Consider the following 24509-nt stretch of genomic DNA (forward strand, 5'->3'; position numbering starts at 1 on the left):
GTTAGGACATTTCCAGCTGTGTTTGTGGTGACAAAAAAGGGTATTTCTTAACAAGAGGTTGGGACATTTCCAGCTGTGTTTCTAGCAACAAATGCAGGTATTTTTTAACAATAGGTTGGGACATTTCCAGCGCTGTTTGTATTGGCGAAAGCAGGTATTTTTGTAATAAGAGGTTGGGACATTTCCAGATGAGTTTACAGCAACAAAAGTGTGTATTTTGTAACAATAGTCAGGACATTTCCAGCCCTGTTTTTAGCAACAAAAGCAAGTACTCTTTAACGATAGGTTGGGATATTTCCAGCCATGTTTGTAGCGACAAAAGCAGGTATTTTGAAATGACAGGTCAGGACATTTCCAGCTGTGTTTCTAGCAACAAATGCAGGTATTTTTTAACAATAGGTTGGGACATTGCCTTATGCGTTTGTACTGACGAAAGTGGGACTTTTTGTAGTAAGAGTTTAGGACATTTCCAGATGTGTTTTCGCAACAAAAGTGTGTATTTTGTATCAATAATTGGGACATTTCTAGCCCTGTTTATAGCAACAAAAGCAGGTATTTTTTAACGATAGGTCGGGACATTTCCAGCCATGTTTGTGTCGACAAAAGTGGGTATTTTGAAATGACAGGTGATGACATTTTCCAGCGGTGTTTGTGGTGACAAAAAAGGGTATTTCTAATGAAGTTGGAACATTTCCAGCGGTGTTTGTATTGGCGAAAGCAGGTATTTTTGTAATAAGAGGTTGGGACATTTCCAGTGCTGTTTGTATTGGCGAAAGCAGGTATTTTTGTAATAAGAGGTTGGGACATTTCCAGATGAATTTACAGCAACAAAAGTGTGTATTTTGTAACAATAGTCAGGACATTTCCAGCCCTGTTTATAGCAACAAAAGCAAGTACTCTTTAACGATAGATCGGGACATTTCCAGCTGTGTTTGTGGCAACAAAAGCAAGCCTTTTTTAATGAGAGGTTGCAACATTTCCAGCCAATGTTTGTAGCGGCCAAACTGGGAATCTTGAGTGAAAATGCTTTTCCAACCCTAACCAAGTGGTCTTTGTGCCTAAACCTAACAACACGGGAACCACAGCATTGTCACAACATAAAATTCAAAATTGAATGCAAAGAAACGTAAAGCTTCAACATATTCGCTACAAAGGAAAGGTACAAATGATACATATCCATAATTTGAAGAAACGTACAATGCCAACGTTTATTCTGGCAATTGGGTTGGTTTTTCACAAAAAATGTTGATGCTCACATTTGCAACTTACAGATGTCATGAAACACTTTATTGGCTATTTGCTTTTCTCTCCTTTTCATTCGTTTCACTTGCATGTTTCTTTCTCTTTCAGGTATTGTGGCGGTGCTGTTTTGCGGGTTGAGTCAGGCAAGGTACACAATTCACAATTTATCTTGTGAGGGCAGGACCAGGATCAAGCAGGTGGGTTCATGGAGGATGATTGAGGCCTATTTCATTGTTGTTTTCAAACAGCTTTTTTTCAGTCTACTCACTTTGTTCACATTACCTTTTGATGCTAATGGTTTTGTCTTGCATGTGTGCATGCGTGCATGCACAAACAATCATTAATTGCCATTAGTGCTCTGGTTGTCCAGTGGGTGTCTGTGTGGGAGGCCAGTCTCCAGCTATCTGCTTAAAAGGCTGAGCACAGATGGAGGCCAGCACACTGTCATACTGTACCGCCAAGCTTCACAGAGGAGCAAATAAATCAGAAGTACACACATATACTCATATATGCATTTATTATTCATTATCGGTGCCACAGTGGAGCTAACTGTTTATCACAGAAAAGCCTTTTTAAAAAGCTATGCAGCACATTGAAGCCGTTGCCTATAAAGTGGATTGGCTATGCAGTAGTCAATGCATGTGTACGGTGCAGTATGTTTACTTGGCAGAATGCCTTTATCTACATTTTTATGATTTATACATGCAGCTGCAGCTCAAAGGACAAGACAAAGTGATTTAGTGTATGCAGACACTGGTTGAATAGTTAGTAGGAGAAATATTTTTCACTTTGGCATGTCTTGTCCTTGTGCTTGTGGAACCCTTAAGGGAAAAGGTACATTTATTCAATTAGATAGCTTTTTACCAGGGCTGTACAGCAAAGCTGGTTAAACTGATAAAAACAGAAAATAATAAATCATTAATGAAATCATAACATCTGCTCTAATTTAATCCAGATACAACATAAGGACCTTAATTAATATTTGATTTCTTATGCAGAAATGCCCCATTAAAATAATTCAGATTCTATTTTCAGCCAAAGTAAATGACATCCAAGCTCTTTGATGTGGCCCGGATCATTACAGGAAATGTCGGACTGAGTCGATGACTTGCAATATTCCTCGATCAGGAAGTATTATGGGAAAGGAACAAGTCTTTCTGAGTCCGGAAAGCAAGTCGTTACACATTTCCACAAGTGGCATGTTTCAAATAAAAATCTTTAACGAGAGAATGATGACAAAAAAATGTCTGGTGCTACATGCAACCACATTCTGGCCTCAAGCTGTAGATGTTTGTACTTGCTCCCTCAAAGGATCAGGGAATAACATCAACACTGGATTTGTTGTGTTTGTGCAAATCTAAGCCTGTTTACCCATTTCAGATATGATCCGAGTCCTTCACTGTCACCCCGCCACACACACACACACACACACACACACACATGCACACACCATCCACCCTGAACCCCTCCCCATCTCGGATGACCTTCTCCCTCATGATCCTCTCAATCCCTTTTATAATTTGCAGCTCTTTGAAGTCTTCAACTTCCTGGGGGAGATTTTCATCTTCAGCTACATGGGATATGTATTGTTGACGTTCCCTCACCATGTCTTCAAAGCTCTCTTCATTTCTGGGGCATTTGTATCCTTTTCTACTACATGATGGAGCATCTTCACCCCCCGCTGTGCAGCCTTTGGATCCCACTCAGACCCCCAAAATGGTGTTCTGTTCTGTTCTGTTCTGTTCTGTTCTGTTCTGTTCTGTTCTGTTCTGTTCCATCTCATCCACACTCTGCCATAATCCTTATCTGCACAATCATCTGCCACTTATCTGACCAGAGAGGTTATCCTGTTTTCTATCTTGCCTCTCTGCTGCAGTGCAGTGCAGTAATTTCCCCAGTTCTTTAAAAAAAAAACTCTCAGCACTTAAATTGTACAGGTTTGATCCGGTGAGCTCTGCAAATGCCATTCAGTCGGTCTCCCGCGATCACCATCTCTGCAGATTAAGATGCTGCAGTGCAGCGTTTGCTCCGAGGAACGCCTATGAAACAGAAATTCAAATAGGTCTTTAATTATTGTTACTGCTGCTTGTTTTCTGTTCTCTAGCAGGGCTCGGTGGAATAACGATGTTTGCCCGTTTGAAATAAGCTTACAGTACTTTAATTTGTAGTGGATTAAGCACCGTATCCCTGTCGAGGTTGAAGATTAAATCTTATTAGTTCTAGAAACTAGTAAAATAGCCTCCTGCTGTTCTTTGTAGTATTCCCATATCGTTAAAGGAAAAATCCACTCTAAAATGCTTTTAACACTGTTAAACGCCTATTGATGGCATTTGCTTTTGTTGCCTGGAAATGGAAGATATTGTTCAGTGGTTCAGTTACCTGATTAGCATTTACTGGCCAGATGTAGAAACAGAAAATGACTTGAGAAGGATTTTTGGCAGTCAATTAACTGTTTAACTATATTAAGCAGAAATGCCAACATTTCACTGTTCCAGCTTCTCAAATGCAACGATTATAGCTCTTCTCAGAAATATATCCCTCTGTATATCCTTGAGATTTGGGCTGTTTCTCAAATGAAACATGTAATGAGAAGACGTCAATTTAGGCTCCGGCAAACTGTGATAATGAGTATTTTTTCACTAAATTATTTATTTTATAATCAGAAAAAAGAAATGATGATTAATTGATATAAGTTTGACACAGTCTAACATTACATCCAGATACTTAAAGTGTCCATCTTCAGTATGATTTAACCGAAGGAAAGCCATCAAAAACATAAGTAAATGTCAATTTGAGGGGTCAAAATGCTCAGAATCAGTATTTTGCACTTAGACTCAATGATACAAATCACATGTTAAACTTATACTATCATAACAGATGTTTCATATTCACAGCTGCTGCTGTATCTGTCAGCTTTACTTCCTGAGGGGAACAGAGGGGTAGTAATGGACTGCTGGCTACTATTGTCCTTGCCTGAGAGCTGGCATGACGGTAGCGTATGCCTGAGGAGAGACTCTAGTGGCCGCACTCCAAGGGGTTGTTCTTTCACAGTCCAGTGCCCAGATGGCCGGCAATTATTATTACAATCCATCTTCCACCATAGGGTCAAAGGAGCCAGAGAAAGAGTCGACTGAGCAGATTCTTTTTCCAATGCTCTTATGTTCAGCACGAGCGGCTGCCAGGGAGAAGATGTTTGACTTGAGCTTTGAGCCTTGATTGTGCTTCCATAACAAAAGCTTAGAGCGAAAGAAATCTGGCTAACTACACCTCCTGGAAGCTGACCCGGATGTAAAAACAGGAACAAATGGAGGTCGAAGTCCTCTTGTACAGTGCTAAAAGTGTCTATAAAAATGAAATAACCCCAGTGATTCAACCTTGTTAATCGCTCTTTGGTTACGCAGTAGATTTTAATCGCCATAGCTTGCAGCCTTTGCCAGTGACAATGGCGATGGGCTTTATTGGAAATGAGGCTGAGATGAAAGTGCTTAATTACCTCCATTCAAATAGCTTCGAGGCCTTTGATAAAGAGAAATGACTGCTTTTGGGAGCAGGATATTGCTTTTGAAAATCCATAGGGTGCATGAGATCTAATATTGACTGCAGGGTGCGAGGGAGCTCTGTTTTAGTAATAGCCCTGTCAGACTAAGGTCCCCTGCCTAAGATATTGGTCCTTTTATTATTCCAGGCATCATATTTGGACTTACTGTAGAAAAGCTAAAACCACATCACCCTATGATGCGGAAGCAGGGGTACCTATCTGTGCAGATGATTTTTAATGACCAAATTTCAAAGAGGGTCTGAAAAATTGTGTTTTCTAAAGGAGTAAAAAGCTTGCCTGACTTCCGCCAGCCTCGCCTCCTCTAGTTTATTGCCTCGAATTCCACTAACAAGAACCAACCGGAGGATCTCAGGCTGCACTTAGGCTCATATGAGGTTTTATGGCGCTGCAGTAACTTCTTCTCAAAATATGACAAAAGATGTGAAGTGTATCCAGGACGGCAGCTATGTCCCCGATAATTGTACAGATATCCTCTCCCTAACTGCTGCCCAGGACACTTAGCATTCAGTCCCATCCTATGTGAAACATCAAAGTGTGTGTGGAGGGCAGAGACAGCTGGCAGAGCCTGATTGGCTTCATGCCTCGGCATGGTGCCACACTGCTGTGTTTGCATCCTAAACAGCAAATATTCAGAGATTATTGTGTGTGCGTGTGTGTGTGTGTGTGTGTGTGTGTGCGTGTGCGTGTGCGTGTGCATGTATACTTATGTTGATATTCATATGTATACTTTAACCGGCTGATCTCACACAGAATTAGTACTTTTGTATTCAGTATGAAATTGTGTATCTTGTCTTATATGCATTAAAAGGATTAGCCTATGTGGAGTCAACCAGGGCTTTGTTTAAGAATAAATAGTGAAACCTTAACTTTAAGGTTCAGTTTGTAGGATTTAGGGGGATATATTGGCAGAAATGGAAAGTAATATGATAAGTATCTTTTCTTTCGTGTATAATCACCTGTAAAATAAGAATTGTTGTGTTTTTGTCGCCTTAGAATGAGCCGTTTATCTATATAAACACTGGCTCTTGATAGGCCAATTCACATTTTTCCAGTAAGTCACAGCCCCTTTATGACAAGAGCATCGGAAAAACACTGATATTTTTTTTTAAACCTGAATATTTGGATCAGAAAAAAAGATAAGCACACATTAGCAGGTGCTGGGCTAGTGGGCCATTTGTTATGTGCCAAATAGCATAGGAGAAACATTGTAAACATGAGACTGCTTTATTCAGTGTTTTGACTGGTTGTAATCAGCAGGTCTGTTTGTTTTGAGGAGTAAAGCCCCGTTTCCACCAAAAACTTTCTGTATGGTACCTTTGTAACCAAAAGTAACCCTTCAGACATGGTACCTAGACCCTAGGTCCGTTTAACATTTCCGCTGCAAACAGTACCCTTAAATGTGGGCAGGGTTGTTGTCACTACCTGCCCCATCCAGCACTCGTATTTCCTCATCGATGTAAGTCTGCAGCTTGTTTATCATCTGGAGAACGAGGTTGTACGCCGACATTTTCAGAACAAAATAGAACAGGCAGCATTGAGAGTCTCTCTCCATGGGGTATTAAAAAATAGCGGGGTTATGCATTTAGTTAGTCTCAGGCAAGTGCAGAGCCGGAGCCCATAGGAACGATGCTCTGCTATGCTTTTTTTTCTCCAAGTGAGGATTAGAATATATGCTGTTCACATAATCTGTTCAAAATTAATATATATATATATATATATATATATTATAAACTTTTGAAGATCCACTCATTACTAAAAGCATATGCCATTCAAGAGAGACAAAAACAACTAGAGTAATGGTCAAGGTTGTCATATTAAAATTTAATTTTTTTTTCAGACTGTAGCTGCTGCAAGAGGCAGCAAAACAGACTTTCATTTTTATAGTTATAGTTTACTAATCTAAAACTCTCCACAGTATGAACAGTGGTTACAAAACTTTCAAAACCAGCCACAACTCAGCCCTGAGCAAGAGTGACCATCTGCTATTGATATGAATGGACTGCAGTGTGCGATTTTTGGTCCCCCCTCTGTCGGGGGGACCAAAAATGGGGACGGTATGGAATGGTTCCGTTGGTGCCATCCACAACTTTTCTCAGTGTACCGAACTGAACTGAACCGTACCATACTCCTCAGTGGAAACGGGGCCTTAGAGACCTTTGCAGATAATTCAGCTCCTGGTAGAAACAGTTAAACTACAACTGAAAACTGGTGCATTTCTGACAACATGTCCATAGGACTGTCAGGTTTCTAATGTGATGAAAAGAAATTATGATTTTCATTGAAAAATAACCCAATTTCTATGGCAACATGTTGACTCATAAGTGTACTTCAACCTGTGTTCTCCTTAATCTGTGCTCATTATGAACAGCTCTCCATCTTTATATCAAGGGCCTGTAACATCTACCCCTTGTCATTCCTCCTAAACCTGGGACGCACAGCTAAGATACCATGCGCCTTCCAGCACTTCATGGTGTTTGCAGGTACTGTTCTTAAGAATACCTATTAACATTATTTATTGTGATTTATCTTCATCGTGGCAACATTTTTGTATTTTTCAGCTATACATGTGTCATAGACTTTGGTATGATGTCCAAGCATTAACCCAAGTTTGCCTATTTTCCTATTATGTTTGAAATCATGAGCATCTATTTCTTCATATTTTGGACATGTTTTCAATAATTGCTCCAGGTTATGACTACTAACTGAAGCATCTGTGGGGAAAATGCGCAAAGATGAACTATCTTCACCAGTCTCACACCTCGATAACAAGTCACTTGCTTACAGTGGCGTTCCTCTTGAGTGTCTCTCCTCAATCTGATAACTGCAAATGCAGCATCTTTCTGCCTAACAATAGTCTCTAACTTGACAACTTTCAATGTGTTGCACCACAGGTTAACACCTACATTGTTAACATACTTTGGCTCTTTTTTACTGGAGGCAACTGGAAAAGATCTCTGACTGCAACCACATTTTAACACATATTACTGAATGGGGAAAAATATTTATGATATTATATTTCATCAACTATTAAATTTTTTTTTTGGGGGGGGGGCATTTTAGCCTTTAATGGATAGGATAGTCAAGCGTGAAAGGGGGAGAGCAAGAAATGCATGCAGCAAAGGGCTGGAGTCGAACCCGGGCCGCTGCGGCAACAGTCTCGTACATGGGGCGTCTGCTCTATCCACTAAGCCACCGACACCCCGTGAGTCAATGTTAAATGTATTATCAAAAGTTGAAGCATGTTATTCATGTATAACAATGGCAATCAGAGCAGTGAACAAAACAAAGTTGTCCTCAGGGTGATGACACAGTGTCAGTATTAGCCTTGGTGCCTCATACTGTAGCACCCTAATTAAATGCAGGGACAGATCTTGTCCAAGCACCATTGTCTTATTTGATTTTATTGTGTAGTCTCAGAAGTCTCACTAAATGGATTTGCATCCCCAAATTAGCTTAAAACATCACCTTAAATGTTTTTCTACACTGCTTGGTTGCCAAAGTTAAATGAATTTAAGCATTAGACTTGATGAAATGGTGGCCATCTTGGATTTGACCTCTCATGGTCCTCAGAGGTTAGATCTGATCTCCCATCACATCTGAAAATTAACATTATGGTACGCACTATGTTAAAAAAATGTGCTGCTTTTCTCATAAAATGCACAATTGTTGTGGTTATCCACTTTAACACCGCTGGTAAGATCCTGTCTGACCACGTCTCCTTTGATAAATGTTGGGTTGGCGGTGTTATTGCTGCAAGAAACACGAAAATGAAAACTTTTACCCTAATTTATCCCATGGAAACCCTTTAATTATTCCTTTCTCTTCACTGCCTGCAGCTTATGGCATTAGTGGGGATGCTGAAAGATTGCGTCTCCTGTGTGGAAGACGTGCGTTGGTGTGTGTGTGTGTCTCTGTGTCTGTGTGTTTGTGTGTGTGCATAAAGTCAGGTAAGTGGACACAGAGACGGGAGCAATCCTCAGGCTCTGTAATAATTCACTACCCTCATTACAAAAGGCGTTTTCGCATTAATGGGTATCAGCATCTCAGATCTTTTTCAAAAAACACTTCACTCTCTCTCTTTTCTATTTTTGTAGCTGTATTTTGGAGACGACTAAATAAGGCATCGCCTCACTTTGGCGTCTGAGACTAATGGTTGAAGCTCTGAATGGTTTGATGATGCAGGAGAAAGGAATATTCGATGTGAAGTGATGTGGGGTAGTGCAGCAGCAGCATGTTTCTCTGCTTGCCTGACCCACTTTACCTCTTACATAAGAAGGTTTCTTTGTAGAAAGCCCTTGTCTTGCTATTTTTCAAAACTCCCCCATCATCACCACCACCACCAGCACCTCCCCCATCTGTTTCTCATGGCAGAAAAGGATTTGCTGTGGGAATTGTTTTGGCTTTAAGTATTATGTCACCATTGTATAGCAGTCTAAAAGTTAAGGGCTCTTTGCTGGTGAGCAGCTGGTCAATGATAGTGATAATCAGGGTGTAATATGTTACCCATGGACGGAGTTATTAGCTGGAGAGCCCTCTCCTGCCTCTTTCAAATAATTGGTTGGTAAATGGTTGTCTGGTGGTTTGATGGATGGCAGTAATACAGCTGTTTGCTCCTCTGCTCTCAGGTTTCAGGGGGGCTGTGGCGTTTAGCCTGGCTGTAAAAGACACATCCACAGATGTGAAGCGCACCATCCTCACCACCACTCTGCTGCTGGTCGGCTTCACTGTCTGGGTGCTGGGCACGGCTGCTGATCCCACGCTGCGCCGTCTGAACATCAGGTTAGTGCTACCACCTCGCTGAGTGACACAGCTAGTATGATGGAGTCAGATCTTATCGTCCTGTCCCTCCATCTGTCCATCTCTCCTCCGTCATCTGCGGTTTCTCTGTCTCTTAAACAAACACAGACAGACACGGCTTAATTACACTCTCACATTAAGGATGCAGCCTACTTAATATGCAACAGCTCTTTGTAAAGCTTCTCTCAGCGTGTTCGAATTGTGCCTCTCCCTCCTCCCCTCGCTGCCTGCTCAGCCCTACACAGGCACTTAGCTCCGTGTGTCTGCTCCGGCTCTGCCCTCTATTAGTGACTTGCACAGCTGGTGCGCAGGGCAAAGCAGGTCTACAGGTCCCTGGAAACTTTTTAGAGAGGAGATAACATTAAAATGCAGCTTGTCAAGCTGTACACATAAACCTGTGTATAAAAGAAACACTGTAGCCTAGTTATATAAAGAATACACAGTCAGTGCTACTTTTTCTTTTAAAGTCTGCGTACTATGTGTGATTCGAGGCCAGTGGGCGATAATGATTAAGGGGTGCAGAAGAGGCATGAAGGATGCAAGGCAGTAATTAGATACTTATATTACTAAAGTGTAATCTATGGCCCAGATCAGAGTGGTATAATTGACTCCCACAGTCTTTTGAGGCGGTGCTATTGAATCTCCAGTGGTTTTACTCTGTGTGTGTGTGTGTGTGTGTGTGTGTGTGTGTGTGTGTGTACATGTCTGTCAGTGAAGGCGAATTTAACAGTAAGAAAAATGATCTTGAAAAAATTTCAGTGCAGAAAAGAAGAAGTAAATAAAAGCAGTGGTGAGAAACAGAAGCTGGTTTTAAAAAACAGAATAAAATCAAGTTCAATAAATCATTGGAATTGCCCGATTGGATATTTATAGACTAAATCAAAAGTAAAAAAAAAAGAATAGAATGTATCCAAAAGTGCACACCCTGGAACATTTTTGCACATTAAAACGCCCCCTCTCAGTGCTACAAAACACAGACGATGAAGCAATTTGTGATGTGAAACAGAACCTGGAGCTCCTCTGTTGTCAATGAACTGCAGATTGCCTTTGGTAATTCAATCTGCCAAGTTGTTTGTTTGAGCTTTTACAGCCAAATAAGCTTCATTTCATTGTAATGCTAACGTTTATGAACCAGACAAAGAACCAATATCTCTGTGAAATCCTCCAGGGCATGGGATTTGTGTCCACAAACACGGGTCTCTTGTTCTGTGTCAGTTGAGCAGCTTAAGGAGTTTTTGCTCTGTTGTCTCTAGATCCTATCTTCACCACGACTGAACTGTGTGAGAATTCAGGGTCATAGATTGCACATAGCAACTTCCAAATGCTGGTGAAATCCGTTGCTGGGAGATAAAATCCTAAGGGCTATTAGTAGTTTTTAAACCAATAATGTATGAATGCTTTACTCCCGATTGGCCTGTTATCCTGCCTCCACTGTAGGTGGGAACATTTAAACACCCACCGACTTTCACTTCATGAAGAGTTTATGATCCTTTGTTGACCATCTTTAAATCCCATTAAAACTTAGCTTCAAGTATTTGTAAACAACATTAAAGTTCCTCTCCAGACATGTTATAAAGTATTTTTGGTACATGGTTTTCACACCTAACAGTTAAAACAGTCTCTGCAAAATGGCTGACAGCAGATCTACTAGCGTTAGCTTTAGAGGAAACATCAGTGAGACTCATTCGTAGGCCTAGTACATGTTGGAGCCTCAGTCAGACCCAGACTCAGATGAGGAGTCTGTTGTGCACCAAAATCATCAACTAGCAGACATATGAGAATTGTAAGTGTAGTTGGTATCTTTTATTTATGTTGTTTGTTAGCTTGTAGGCTAACCAGCAGTGGCTGACATCATGTGGTGTTTGTGGAACATACAATAATATCTGCTACGATGTGGTTTTTTGGTAGATAGTGGGAGGAAGCTACAGGGTCTGGTTTACATCCACAAACTGCACACTCTACCATGTTTGCTGTCAAATTTTCACCATGCTAACTCTCGCTCTATGACAAGTCTGCTCTGCACTAGAGGTTTCAGGTGTTTCCTGTATGAGACAGTGATACAGTGCCCCTGGAATGAGTCCTAAAACCCGAAAATGGGTTAGCATTTTACCACTGAGTGGTGTCTCATCTCAAAGTTAACAGCTCTTTTGGATGGGTTTGTGGTTAGATGACTGAAATAAGGTCTGTGGTTAACACAAGCTTAAGAGACTTTCGAGTTTCGTTCTACTACATAAATGTCAGTAAATACCCCATTCATGAACTTTGAAGCTTCTGTGTGTCTTGAAAAAGGTGGTTGCTAACAAGTGGCAAAATACAGAGCTGCGCCAAACACAGCTTTGCTCGTGTTATGGCGGTGATGTTAGATCACGCGACCTTAGTGTAGTTAGTGTAACAACTGATGAACCAGGTGAGAATAGACTCAAACGCATGACTCTGGAGACAGTTTGGGTAAAGTAACACAGTCTTTGTTGGTCAAAAGGCAGGTTCAGTACGTAGAAGGACTATCAGTGGAGGCAAACAAACCCAATAGGGATGAGAACTGGCACTGAGAGACACACTATATACTCTGGTGAGGGGAAGGATAACGAGACACAGGTGAAGTCGTCAAAAGGGAGGGAAAACACACCGGGGCAGGAAGTGAAGTGTTCTGAAACGAGAGGAGATGTGAGTTTCAAAGTAAAACAGGAAACAACATGTTTGTTGTTGTTCAAAGTTTATTAAGGATAAACCCCGTTGAGATGCATCATCTCGTTTTCAAGGGGGTCCGATTCAACAACGAAAAACAAATGAAATTACAAAACAATACAAGAAACATTTCACAAATAAGTGCCCAAACAGGCCAGTTACAACAAAGACAGGACAATACAAGGATAACACCCAACAATACAGGTAACACACAACAAGTAAAACAAGTCACAGTAGCACATTGGAGAAATAAGTACACAGATAACTATAATAGAATGATTGGGTCTAAAACCAGATTGAAAAGGGGATAGGATATTATTAGTCTTAAGATGTTGGAATAACTGGTTAAAAATGATTTTCTCAAAGACTTTGACAGTAGAACAGATGATGGATATGGGTCTATAGTTATTTGGATCGAGATTGTCGCCGCCTTTAAAGAGAGGAGTGACGCGTGCCTGCTTCCAGATAGCTGGTACCTCACAGGTAGATAAGGACAGATTGAAAAGGTCAGCGAGTGGGAACAAGGTCAGCGAGTGGGAACAAGGTCAGCGAGTTATCTTGCTGAACAAAATATATAAGTATCATACTCTTTTGTTTGTCACAGAGTTTATTTTCTGCAGTAATCCAAAATCCAATGGAAAACTCCCATAGACTTTTTGATGAGGGAACTAGTGCAATGCTAACTTCTGTGTCGACCTACAGAGAAACGTCATCCCTGGGGCACTCTATTGGCTTTAGTATTAATGACTTACCTAATCTACCTTGCCCGGCGTACATTTAAGTCTAAGATTTTAAGGAAGTGCACAGACATCGCAGGACAGACAGGATATTTGTGACCAAAAAGGCAGCCATGATTTTAAAATATCCCCCTTAGCAGTCTGCTTGGAATAACATTTTGTGCCTTGAAACAAATGAGAAAAACACAAATACAGATTTTATTAAATAGTAATGTCATGTAAAATGAAAGTGTAAAATAGCAAGTGGTGTTCTAGCATATGCAGAAAAACATGTAGGAAACCACTGCTTGTAGCAATAGCTTATTGAGAAATTGGTTTCAGGGCCTTTCATTAGGACACAGAGGCAGATTGTGTAGCCGAAATAATAATGGAAATGCATAATATAACAGGTATTTTATTTAAATCTATTTATTAGTTTAATTATGTTTTTTTAAAACATGTACCAGCCCTTGGCAGTACAAGCCCAACTGTTCATTGTAGAAAATTTCACCTTTACAGCTCTCAACTTATATTAGTGTTTTTCTCATACCTACCCTCCTGGCATGTGTGTATGCATGTGTACCTGTGGATATGTGTCCTGAATAGTGCACCTCTAGTGACTGCATATCTCTATCCCCATGACACTGCTGTCTTTGTGGATAGTCGTTCCATCTCAGGAGCTCATCACAGTAGACTGCGTCGAGCCTTCAGGGCTGTCATGTTTCAGAGAATAGCTCTGTTTTCCTCACTTCCCATCCCAAACTCCCACCTCCACTTCCCTCCTCATCTCCCTTCCCTCATCCGATTGTATGAAGTGAAGGGACAAGTAACAATTTTGAGAGACTTCATCTCGGTGAATAATACATTACATCTCTTCACCTGGAGCAAATTTAACTTCCATTCAATCTCTGAAATGGCTTTGTGGAGGAGTCTTTGAAAGTTGTACTCTGTGTGAAATTACTCCGGTCTTTTTTTCCCCCCCTTACCCCTATAGCTGCCTCAAAAGACCTACTACTGCAGGCATCAAATAAAAGAAAAAGAGATGGTAAAATGTCTCTTGTTTCCACTTTGTGCAATTTGTTCAGGAAAAAAAGCTGGTATCACATCTGTAGACAGGAAATTGTGATGGTTATCAGTCTCTTTCAGTCTGACATATCTGTTTTGAATTTCCAATTCAAACACTAAAGAGGGAAATGTTTCATTCCTCAGGTGTTTACAGGTTTGAGTAGGCGATGTGTTGCTGATAGATGTACAAACAGACAAACTGAACTGTGTGTCTGCACTGAACTATTGACTTCCTCCTCAACACTGTGCGGTGTGGTACATCCTGTATGCTGGTTTGCATCAGCTTGCCCAGTGTTACCCAATAACTGTCCAAGAAAGAAGTTTCTAACCACAAAGTGGGTTCTAGAATTCATTCACTTTTATAATTGAGGCTCAGAGGGAAAACATATCGAGGCAATGTTGCAACATGTTTCCCTCCAAACTAGCATTTTACCACTCACGATGCCTCGTCTCAAAGTCAGTGGGTTTTTTGAATGGGTTTTTGGTTAGATGCCTGATAAGGTTTGTGGTTAACACAAGCTTAGGAGACTGGCAAGTTTTGATCTACGACATTAAATACATGAGTAAATACCCCACTTGTGAACTTTGAAGCTTCTATGCGTCTTGGCTTTACAGTCTTATTATGGTGGTGACATTAGGTCATGTGACTGTAGTGTAATTTGTTTATAGCCTGATGATAGTCTTTTTACTTCTGGCGATTGCATTGAGGCTTCAATAATCACAAAAGTGTTTATTTGTGAACATTATCTTTTCAAATTCAGGAGCTTGGTCAGTGGCCCTATGACGCTCTAGGTACTCCTCTAGTGTCAGTTTTGCATGCTCTTTGCTAGGCTAATTTATACAATGTAAAATGCCATAGGCTTGTGCTAATAAGGTCAGCATGTTATATTTGTGTGGAAAATGTGTTTAATATAAAACCCTTTTTAGATAGGAATTGTGCAAATTTGCAGGAAAGCTCAATCAGTCTTTTTTCAGCATTGGTAGTATGAAAACAAAATGGGGGAGTGCGGCAAAATGCCGCCTATCTACTTTTGACAGAATGCGCCTTTTTCGGGGCAATGGGGGGTGTAAGCAAATAACAAAATGTGTAGCTCAGGGTGTGACGTAAACAGTGACGTACTCAGAGGGAAGCCGCGGCTGATCAGTCCTTCGGCGATTCTCTCATAAGTCAGCCCGTCCTTCACCGTCCCCGTCATCTGGCGGTTAATGGCCCCTTCGAGGGCAAGGAGGGCGCGCAATTCCTTGTCTTCCCAGTTGTTCATCTTTACAGTGTCTGTCAGGTTTGTGTTTCCCTCTTGCTACTAGCTGTTCGCTAATTCCTGCTATCAGCTGTTTCCTGTTTATCCACTGCCAGTGGGTCGCACGTGTGGCGTCATCAGCAGCTCCTCCCACAAGTCATCAACAGCCCCTCCCGTTGCGGAAGGCCACCTCGGTCTGTTTAAACTAAAAGGGTTCCGCCAATGTGACTACCCTATGAGGCGGAAAATTGGGCACCTCAGATCAACTCGCCATTCCGCTTCTGTGTGTATAAACGCTCGCAGCTTGCCGGCAAAACGGCCCAACATTTGCGGAAAATCTGGCAGTGTAAAAGGGGCTTAAGACAGTTGTTTTGTTGGTGACACTTGAGTTGTAATAGAGCAGAATTTTGTAAGATTACCTTTGTTAAATGTTGTTGTCTCTGGCTTCATATGAGAAGAGAGAAGTCAGCTAGCCTAATTTATACAATGCAAAATGCCATAGGCTTGTGCAAATGTTGTTAGCATGTTTTATTCGGGGGGGAAAATGTGTCCAGTATAAGAGGTCTGTGACGTGTCTGTCAATGCTGCGATTCATAGTAAAGCTGATTTGTGTACTTTTGTTTAAAATTTTCATAATTAAGCCATATTTAATGTGTGTTATGGGTGTGTTTTGAATCAACTAAACTTTACAACACTTCACAGAAACCCCACCACCAACTAGTGTTTTGGAGGTGTAACTGCAGAGTGACACAGACACACCACCGCACAAGTATTAATGCTCACAACGGTGTAGGCCACGTGCGTAGGCTACGGCATGGGGTCTGCTGCACAAGTATAAATCCCCTTCTACATGCTACAGTGGTGGCCTCTTAACCCCTATGGGGGGGTCACAAGGCCTTCTTCATTTTAAGTTGTTTTAGTAAACTTTTTAAAAATACAGACACTTATACAAACCTCAGCCTTTCATTTACTTCTGTGTAGAAAACCAAATAAAATTGTTATTTTTTTAAGTTTAACATGTTGTTCAAGATATAAACTCAAAACATATCTCACAGGATAAAGGGCACGGTGACCTGAACACAATCTATGTTCAGAGCCTTCACTCTCTGCCAAACAGCCTCATCCTCGGCCTATTAAGTATGTATGATTGTTAAAAATTTACAAAATGCATAATACAGACAGAGAATCACATGAAAAGACACTAAAAATATCAGGGAAACTCATCTCTGTTGCAATATTCACAGGAAATAATCTGTTCAAAGTTAATCTAACTCGCTCGTTTTACACAAACGTCTTGCGGGTTTGGCGTTCACTGTTTGGGTTAGTTGCACAGTTTATCAGTTGTTCTGTACTGTTTCTGTACTTGTTGTCGTCGTGCATTAAATATAATATGAAACATTAATAAAATATGTCACTTTGTCAGGGATCGTCAGTTTACTCAAAGATGGAACAGATGTCCCTGAAAGAAGAAGGTTGAAAGTCTGTGCTACAGTGTTCTTTCAAAATAAACTTTGACGGTCACAAGAACTACTTCAGTTTTAGGAAACAAAACTACTGTTGTATAGTATACAGAGAGCTGGACCCAAAAGCATGATATAGCTGTTCAGTTTTAAGTGGATTTATTTCAATAAAGCAAGAAGTGGTGTCTTGGGTTGACACATGAGGAATGAAGGAAAGGCACAGACTATGATAACTACTTGGTTAGGGTTTTAAATAAGTATGTTTGGTATGTAACTTCACTTACTTTAGTAGCAAGTATATCACGATATTAAAAAAAAAAAAGTCTTCTTTTGACATGGGACACAAACAGTTGTTTCCTGGGTGAAAGTCCTGTGACGTGGACTCTCTTGCTCTTTATGCTATGTCATTACCGCGGATGGATTTACACAGGACTTCGGTGAAAGTCTGGTGTGTCTCATACAGATACTAAAAGGGTGCCATGTGTGTTGGTATCACAAACCAAGGAATTTTGACCAAGCTGCTGTATACGATGCCTCGGGGATGAGAACGGTTTTAATATAGAATGTCATTGTTTGTTCCACTACTCTGCTACAGCATCTTAAGACTCCTCATAGCCAGCCACACACATACACAAACAAATTTCTACAAACACACACTCAGAAATGCATGCCATATAGGGGTGAGCTGAGCTGAGACGGATGAGCTGTCTGTCAGACTGCAATGTGAAATTTATGTGCTGCGTGTTTAGATAGATGGTTAAAGCTCAAACCACATGAGAACTACATGGTGAAAAACCCTGCTTCTGTTTTCAGTTTACTTACTGTTCAGTCAGACATCAGACTTTGAACACGAGACAAAATGTGTTTTTAAGGCTTCGACTGTCTGCCTCTCCTCTTCTCTCCAGTTCCTCTCTTTCCTCTCCATTTCAGTCTCAATTTCAAGGTACATTATTGCCCACACTTGAGAGTTTCATCATGCCGCAGCAAAATAAAGTGATTATTTACACTAAACTGCCAACAGTAATGAAAATATTATTTTCCTGTATTGTGCAATTGATAGTAATTATTGATGTATCTACACACAACTTACCATGAAACTGTATAATGGTCATTTTTCTTTTCTCTGCCTCTCATTCCCTCCTCTGCATTGACATGCTTGTTGCTCGAGCCCAACCCCAACCTCCAGGGACGTTTGCTTTCCGCTGCACAAACCCACACACTTGTCAGTTAATGGTAGTTTTACTCTGCAGGAGGCAAAAACAAACATTGGAGCAGAGTATATTCATCTGAGAGAAATCTCTGATATAAAAAGAAATATGAGAACAATAGTAAAACAACCATAAAGAGGTCTTTTATCATTCAAGTGCAAATGCAAGCTCAACCAAGCAACAAGTTTTGGTGTCCAAGGATGAAAGCTCAACCTCGGTGCAGTGCAGCACAATCTTCAAAAGAATATATTGTTCAATACGATATCAGCAGGAGGAGGATTGAGTGGATCCGTTTTAAGCTATTTTTTTTCCTGTACCTTGTGTATATGTTGAAGATGAAAAGCAAGCCTGATATGTTTGGAAAGTTGTAATTTTTGAGACAGGTGCACTATAGAGATAATAATTATGTCAACTTTGGCAATATGTATATTCTCAGAGGTTTCCTATAATTCTTGGAATGTATGTATTGAGTCATGGGTTATTATTCTTTTAAATATTCTTACATTTAACACCCAAAACACACACTGAATATGGCTAAATAGGGAAAATTTTAAACACAATAACTCGCAGCATTCACAGACGAAACACTCTTTTACTGGACACATTTTCCCCACAAATACAACATGCTAATGTTTTTAGCACAAGCCAATGGCAATTTACATTGTATAAATTAGCCTAGTGGCTAGTGCGCTTCTCTCTACCCATATGAAGAAAGAGACAACAGCAACATTTTACAAAGGTAACATTACAATATTCAACTCCATTACAACTCACAAGGTTCACCGACAAAACAACTGTCTTATACTAAACACATTTTCCAAACAAATTTAACATGCTAACGTTATTAGCTCAAGCCTATGGCATTTTACATTATATAAATTAGCCTAGCGAGGAGCGGAGATTTCCTGTACTCATATGAAGCCAGGATAAATCACACAAGACATAAAATGCTATTTTGTGGAGGCTTTTTTTGTCTTCACATTTTTTTTGTTTCTTACCTGTGAAATTAAAGTGAATAAAAGCTTTGTTTCCACTGAGGGAAATGGTGTCGGCTTACAAAAATAGACAGGAGGTCTGCATCGCCATGACGCATAGTTACATTGCTGGGGAGGTGCACATCAGTATGGTGCAGGGTATGCCGTAGGCTCTATGTCGACGCAGAGCCTACGGCGTAGGTATGGCGTCCATTCAACGCAGAAGTATAAATTCCGTCTCAGTCATTTATGTCAATAACAGAACCCCTCCTGAAAATACCCTAGAAAATGAGAAATGAAAGGAATAGCTTAAGCATTCACTTTGAAGATGTCACAAGAACGAAACTATCACTGTACATTTAAAGTGAGTGTTTCGCCCCCCTCAGTTTATATATAGGGCTTCCATTAGATGGGTTGAGTACTCTATGCAATATGCGTCCTTCAGCTCTGTGGGGAGAAACAACCGCACATTGTATTTGCCCTTCGAGGGAATGGGGCTGTTTCACGTTCGCGCCCATTGTGTCATAATACGTCCATGGTTGAAACTCTTCAAGATACATACAAGAGGTTTATGAGATATTGAATAGGTTTATGTATGTGCACCTCACCACCTTTTGCACAGACTACTTGTGTTTGTGCAAAGTGCTCCAGCGTTGTTTGGAGCCATGGGATAACTTAACAGGGCCAGGAGGGCAAAACCTTTCCTTGTGCCTGAAAAAAAATGGCAATCTTCCAGCATCTGCTTTGCACCAGCATGGAAAACAGCCATGTTTGTTATTGTTTTCAAAGCCACTATTTGTGATTGGTCAGTAATTACAGAGTATACATGTTGATATGATCTCTGCTTAAGGCGTTATCAGTCTTTACAGAATGTATTGTTGGTCTAAAGTGTGGTAAGTGTGGTATAGGCCACTTATGGTACAGGCTGTTTGTCTAATTTTTATCTGAGAATCAGTAACATGCCCCAAATACAGACTAATTATTGTCTAGACTCATGTTTCTTATTTGCCACCAGTTGTAGGATTCTTCCAGCAGATTATTCAGCCACCAAAAAATACTGTTAAATTATTACAAATGACGCCATGTCACAGTGCTCTGTTTGTTTGTGTCTTTCCTTTTGTCTGTGTAACACTATGCCCGAGCAATATCGCAAGCCCTCAGACACACACACACAATGCCACACTGCCGGTTCCTGGTCTCGGTCTGTCTCCTTGGCTTTGATGAGGGCCAGAGGTGGCAGGGCACCCCTGGGGAGATCTGAGACCCAGTCACAGTAAGAAGTCTGAGGGCCCCTGGGCTTTGAATGTTGGCCAGTCATGTCCTCTTCAAGCCTTTCACTTTGAATATCATTATTCTTCCTTGACCCAGCTCAGACTAATAGGTTTATTTTGCTTTCAGCATTTGGGCTTATCTATTATTAGTGGTAGCCATAGTTGTAGAGGTGCAGCAGCGATCACGAGGTCTATGGCCTGTTTCTGCTCTGTGTTTACTGCATTTGGCTTTGCTGTTTATTTGAACAACACTGCTACTTTCAAGTCTAACTTAAAGCAGAGCTATGAGGCTTGTCCTTATTTTCTGTCATAAATGTAATGTTAGATGTCGTTAGATGTTCCAAAAAAATGAGCTAAACATAAATTAAAGTAATCCCTTTGAGCAAAAACACCAGGCTTCAGACCGTTCTGGATACTATTTCCAGTGTTTTTTCTACTTTGGGTCCAAGCTGACGTTAGCTTGCAACTAATTTCTTTATATGGTCATCTGCTCCAGGCATGCACACATACACTGCTACATGTAGCTACATGCTAATGTCAGGGAAACATGTAATTTTGGTTGTTGCTGTTGTTAATTCCACCCTGATTCAAGATCTGACTCTTGTTGGAAAAGGTCCAGTTGTGAAGATTTTGGTTTAGAAACTAGCAATGACAATGCAAAGACACCAGTAGCACAGATGCAGAAGACCTGAGAATGCTGTCCAATCAGAGCACACAGGGCTTTTTCAGGAAGGGAGCTTAAAGAGACAGGTGCTAGAATGAAGTGTCTCAGACAGAGGATGAATTTAGGTGTTCCAGCACAGACAGTGTAGGAGACAGTGTTTATTATTTGTTTAGGCTGTACATGTAAAACACAAGTATGAACCTGAAAATTAGCCTTTAATGTTTTAGCAATTTAGCGGCATGACTATGGATGGCAACTTTGGTCGGTTGGTAGTTCAAGGCTTTCAAAACTAAAAGACATTTGCATCAGCCTAAGCTGCATTATGCTTTTAGTGCTAATTAATAAATGTTAGCATGCTAATGTGCTAATTTAAGATGGTTACATTGGCCTGTTTAATATCAGCATGTTAACATTGTCAGTGTGAGCTTGTTAGCATGCTGATGTAACCATTTAGCTAAAAGCACCGCTGTGCCTAAGTACAGCCTCACTGAGCCGCCAGCATGGCTGTAGACTTTTAGTCTTGTTAATTTGCATACTCCATGGAGCGAGAGTGATTTAAAAACAGAACAAGATGAGAAAATAGCTCACATGCAAGCCATTACAGTCTTGTGAGATGATGTCATTTTAAAATACGTCATGTTGGTCATAGTGTAGGACAGACGAGGCCTTGCTCTCCGCTGTAGTATGTTTGCGTCACTGTCTGTATGTGTGCGTGCACATGTAAGCCAGCAGTGTTCGAAACTTGGAGGCTAAGATGTAACAGCTGGAGCCTGGCTAATGACTGGCCTTTTTGTTTTGAGTGGACAGATGGACGGGTGGAAAAGCATGTCTCTGATGTCACTCACTCTCCTTCATGCCCCACTGACCTCTTATCACTCACTCGCTCACTCGCTGGCTCCCTCTTTTTGACATCCATCTGCCTGTAGAGCTTTGATAACATTTTTTTCCAATTGTGAGGACTGTGTAATACAAGAAAAAGGCCACACACACATGCACACACATTTACACACCTCCTCCCGGCTAATATATAGGCATAGCAGACTGAAGGAGAGACGAAAGTCACTCACACATCCTCATGTACACAGGCAAATACACACTGCCCATAATAAGAGGATGTCAACCCGATTGTATGGAAGATACTTCAAAGGACTCCAAAGATGAATGGCTCCTGCATAGGTTTGCCCCGACAGATAAGGAAAGGAGGCAATAAGACAGTGAAAGAGAAAAGCTTAAATCCTGACTTCTCCTTCATTGGCATATTCTTTATTCTGTCCAGTCAGAGTGATTGCTTTGTAACAAATGGAAATGGGAAAATACAAGAGAAGTGTGAGTTAGAAAACCAATCTACAACAAGGGATGACTTTGGAACTTAGACGGGGAAGAGAGGCTTTTTTTTTCTTGCTTTAAAAAAGTAACATATTCTTTAATGGGATTTCCAAAGCAATCTTTATTGTACAATAGCTTTCTGGATGTGGAAGAAAATTATCCATCTTTTCTTTTGTCCTCTCCGAGGGGGTCAGGTGACTGTTGGTTCTATTTGTCAAGCAAAACACATCTGTCTGTACACTGAACTTTTTACGTCTACAAAACACATTCATTATTAATGTAGCCTGATGATCCGGTGATGGATTGGAGCTATAATGCTGTTCCCAGAACACTTTGTCGCTGTTATTTATCAAAACAACCTGCAGTTCTTTCTCCCTCTCTCTCTTCTTTTCTTCCTCAATTTTCTCCTTCCTCCTGTTCCTCCTTAGGTGATTTTCCCTCCCTCGCTGTACTGAAAGTTAAGTCTCATTTCTCATTACATTGAGCTCAGCTCCAGTTGGCGACAGGGTTTAGATGTGCAGCACTAAGTCACAGCGGAGCGCTGCGAGTTCAGCCAGCCGCACCGACCATTGATTATGTCTCTCGAGTGTTGAAGAACCAAGCTTCATTTTAACATTTCAGACATTCCTTTTCTCAGATAGGGAAAAGGCTCTGCTGTCAAAATTCAGCCTGTCCTCATTCGCGCAGTTGCTCCGAATTTACACAACCCTAGTCGCCATTTTGCCATTTCTGTTACACCAGGCAGCACAGCGTTGTCACCACTTGAGTCTGGCTAAGTCTGTTTTGCTCAGGCTGAAGATGCCTATGTACTTCACTCTCATTCTATATTCATGAAGGGGAAAGAGTCAGTCAGTGCAACTTGTAAGGTGGTAAGGTGTTGCTGAGACTTAAGTGCTATATTCAAGGTTTGAAAACAGGCTTGTAACTGGGATAAGTAGGTCCCTAATTGAAGATGTTGCTGTTGGGAAAATAATAAGAGAGGTGGAGGCTGCAAGAGGCCAATGAATTATGATTCTGATGTTGATCAGACGTGAAACGTTATCTCTTCACATTAGCCTGCCAGGGTTACTCTCTGTGGCACCAGATACAGATAGTCCTCTCTCAGCTCAACTATCAACACCCCTATGTGTGTTGATAGTTGAGCTGTGTGTGTGTGCGTGTGTGTGTGTGTGTGTGCGTGCATAGACAATAAACAGGTGAGAGCTTGCAGAGTGCATGCGCCACTGTTAACACACTGGCCTACCCTCTGACACACAGTTCAATGGGTTTCCTCTCGCTGTAGATTGATAGTCGTGGCGGTGTGCGGAGAGGCTGAACAGATTGCCGTGGTAACCGCGTCTGTCAGATCAGCCAATACGGTGAGTTTATCAGGTGGAGATTGACTCTGGCCAGGGGTCTCGTACATTGGAGTCCTGCGCTGCAGCCTCCACTAAAATGGCCCAGAGGCATGGCCTAATGGACGTGACGTCAATACGGAGAGGGAGGAGGGCTGCCATTAAAAAGAGCATCAGGGCAATAAAAGTGCCCACTTGTGTGTGCACGTGTATCTTCATGTGTGGGTGTATGAGGGCAGATAGATGCTGTAAATGCAGAACCAGGGAATTCTGCATGAACACTGTATGCAAATTGGATACACGCAGATAGTTTGTTGAGAAGTATTTTTGAGTTTATTGCTTAAAGAAAGTCTCAGTTAAGCACCAGAGAGGGAAAGAAAATATAGTGAGAACATCAGTATGTGCTGTGTGTACCTCTGGCAGGTGTCTGTGGGCTGAAAGAGGATCCACACATGAGTATGAATAATAAAACAGACACAGGGGTGCCTCTCTCACACATGCATAAATGCAAACGCACATGCACACACTTTTTTCCACTCCACCGCTGGATGAACAATACTTTAAGAATGTGGTCTGCATGGAGTCCTCCGAGGGAACGGGAAAGTGGTAATGAGGGTTGATGGATGGTACTGATGGGGCTAAATTTGCAACACTGCAGAGAGCCGCGGAGGTAGAAAGTGTGTTCGAAACACTCAACACCCAATGCTGCATCAGTGCGTGAGTGAGTGTGTTTGTGTGTGTGTGATGTCTATGAGGAAGGCATACCATGTGTTTGTGTGGGAGAGTTGTGGGGGCTACTCTTTGGAAGTGGAGAGCGCTAATGAATCCAACTTACCCAGCATCCCCAGCTGCCTAGCGACCTCGCCTCTCAATCACTCTCAATGGGCACCTCTTATTTATAGAGCCATTATTTTTAGCCCTCTATAATTTCAGCCCCTCTGCCTCTGTAAGAATTGCAGAAAGAACATTG

The 24509-nt window shown here is 41.2% G+C and overlaps 1 protein-coding gene across 1 annotated transcript in view; it reads left to right on the forward strand.

The window, feature by feature from the left end:
• Window positions 1-24509, forward strand: part of LOC126398014 (sodium/hydrogen exchanger 9-like) — a 98097-nt gene that overhangs the window by 31105 nt on the left and 42483 nt on the right. Inside the window, exons 9-12 of the mRNA XM_050057177.1 lie at window positions 1351-1439; window positions 2769-2882; window positions 7170-7281; window positions 9427-9580. Coding sequence (XP_049913134.1) covers window positions 1351-1439; window positions 2769-2882; window positions 7170-7281; window positions 9427-9580 — 469 coding nt within the window. The remainder of the gene's footprint in view (window positions 1-1350; window positions 1440-2768; window positions 2883-7169; window positions 7282-9426; window positions 9581-24509) is intronic.

The sequence above is a fragment of the Epinephelus moara genome, chromosome 11 (genome assembly GCF_006386435.1).
Source record: "Epinephelus moara isolate mb chromosome 11, YSFRI_EMoa_1.0, whole genome shotgun sequence".
Classification (NCBI taxonomy): domain Eukaryota; kingdom Metazoa; phylum Chordata; class Actinopteri; order Perciformes; family Serranidae; genus Epinephelus; species Epinephelus moara.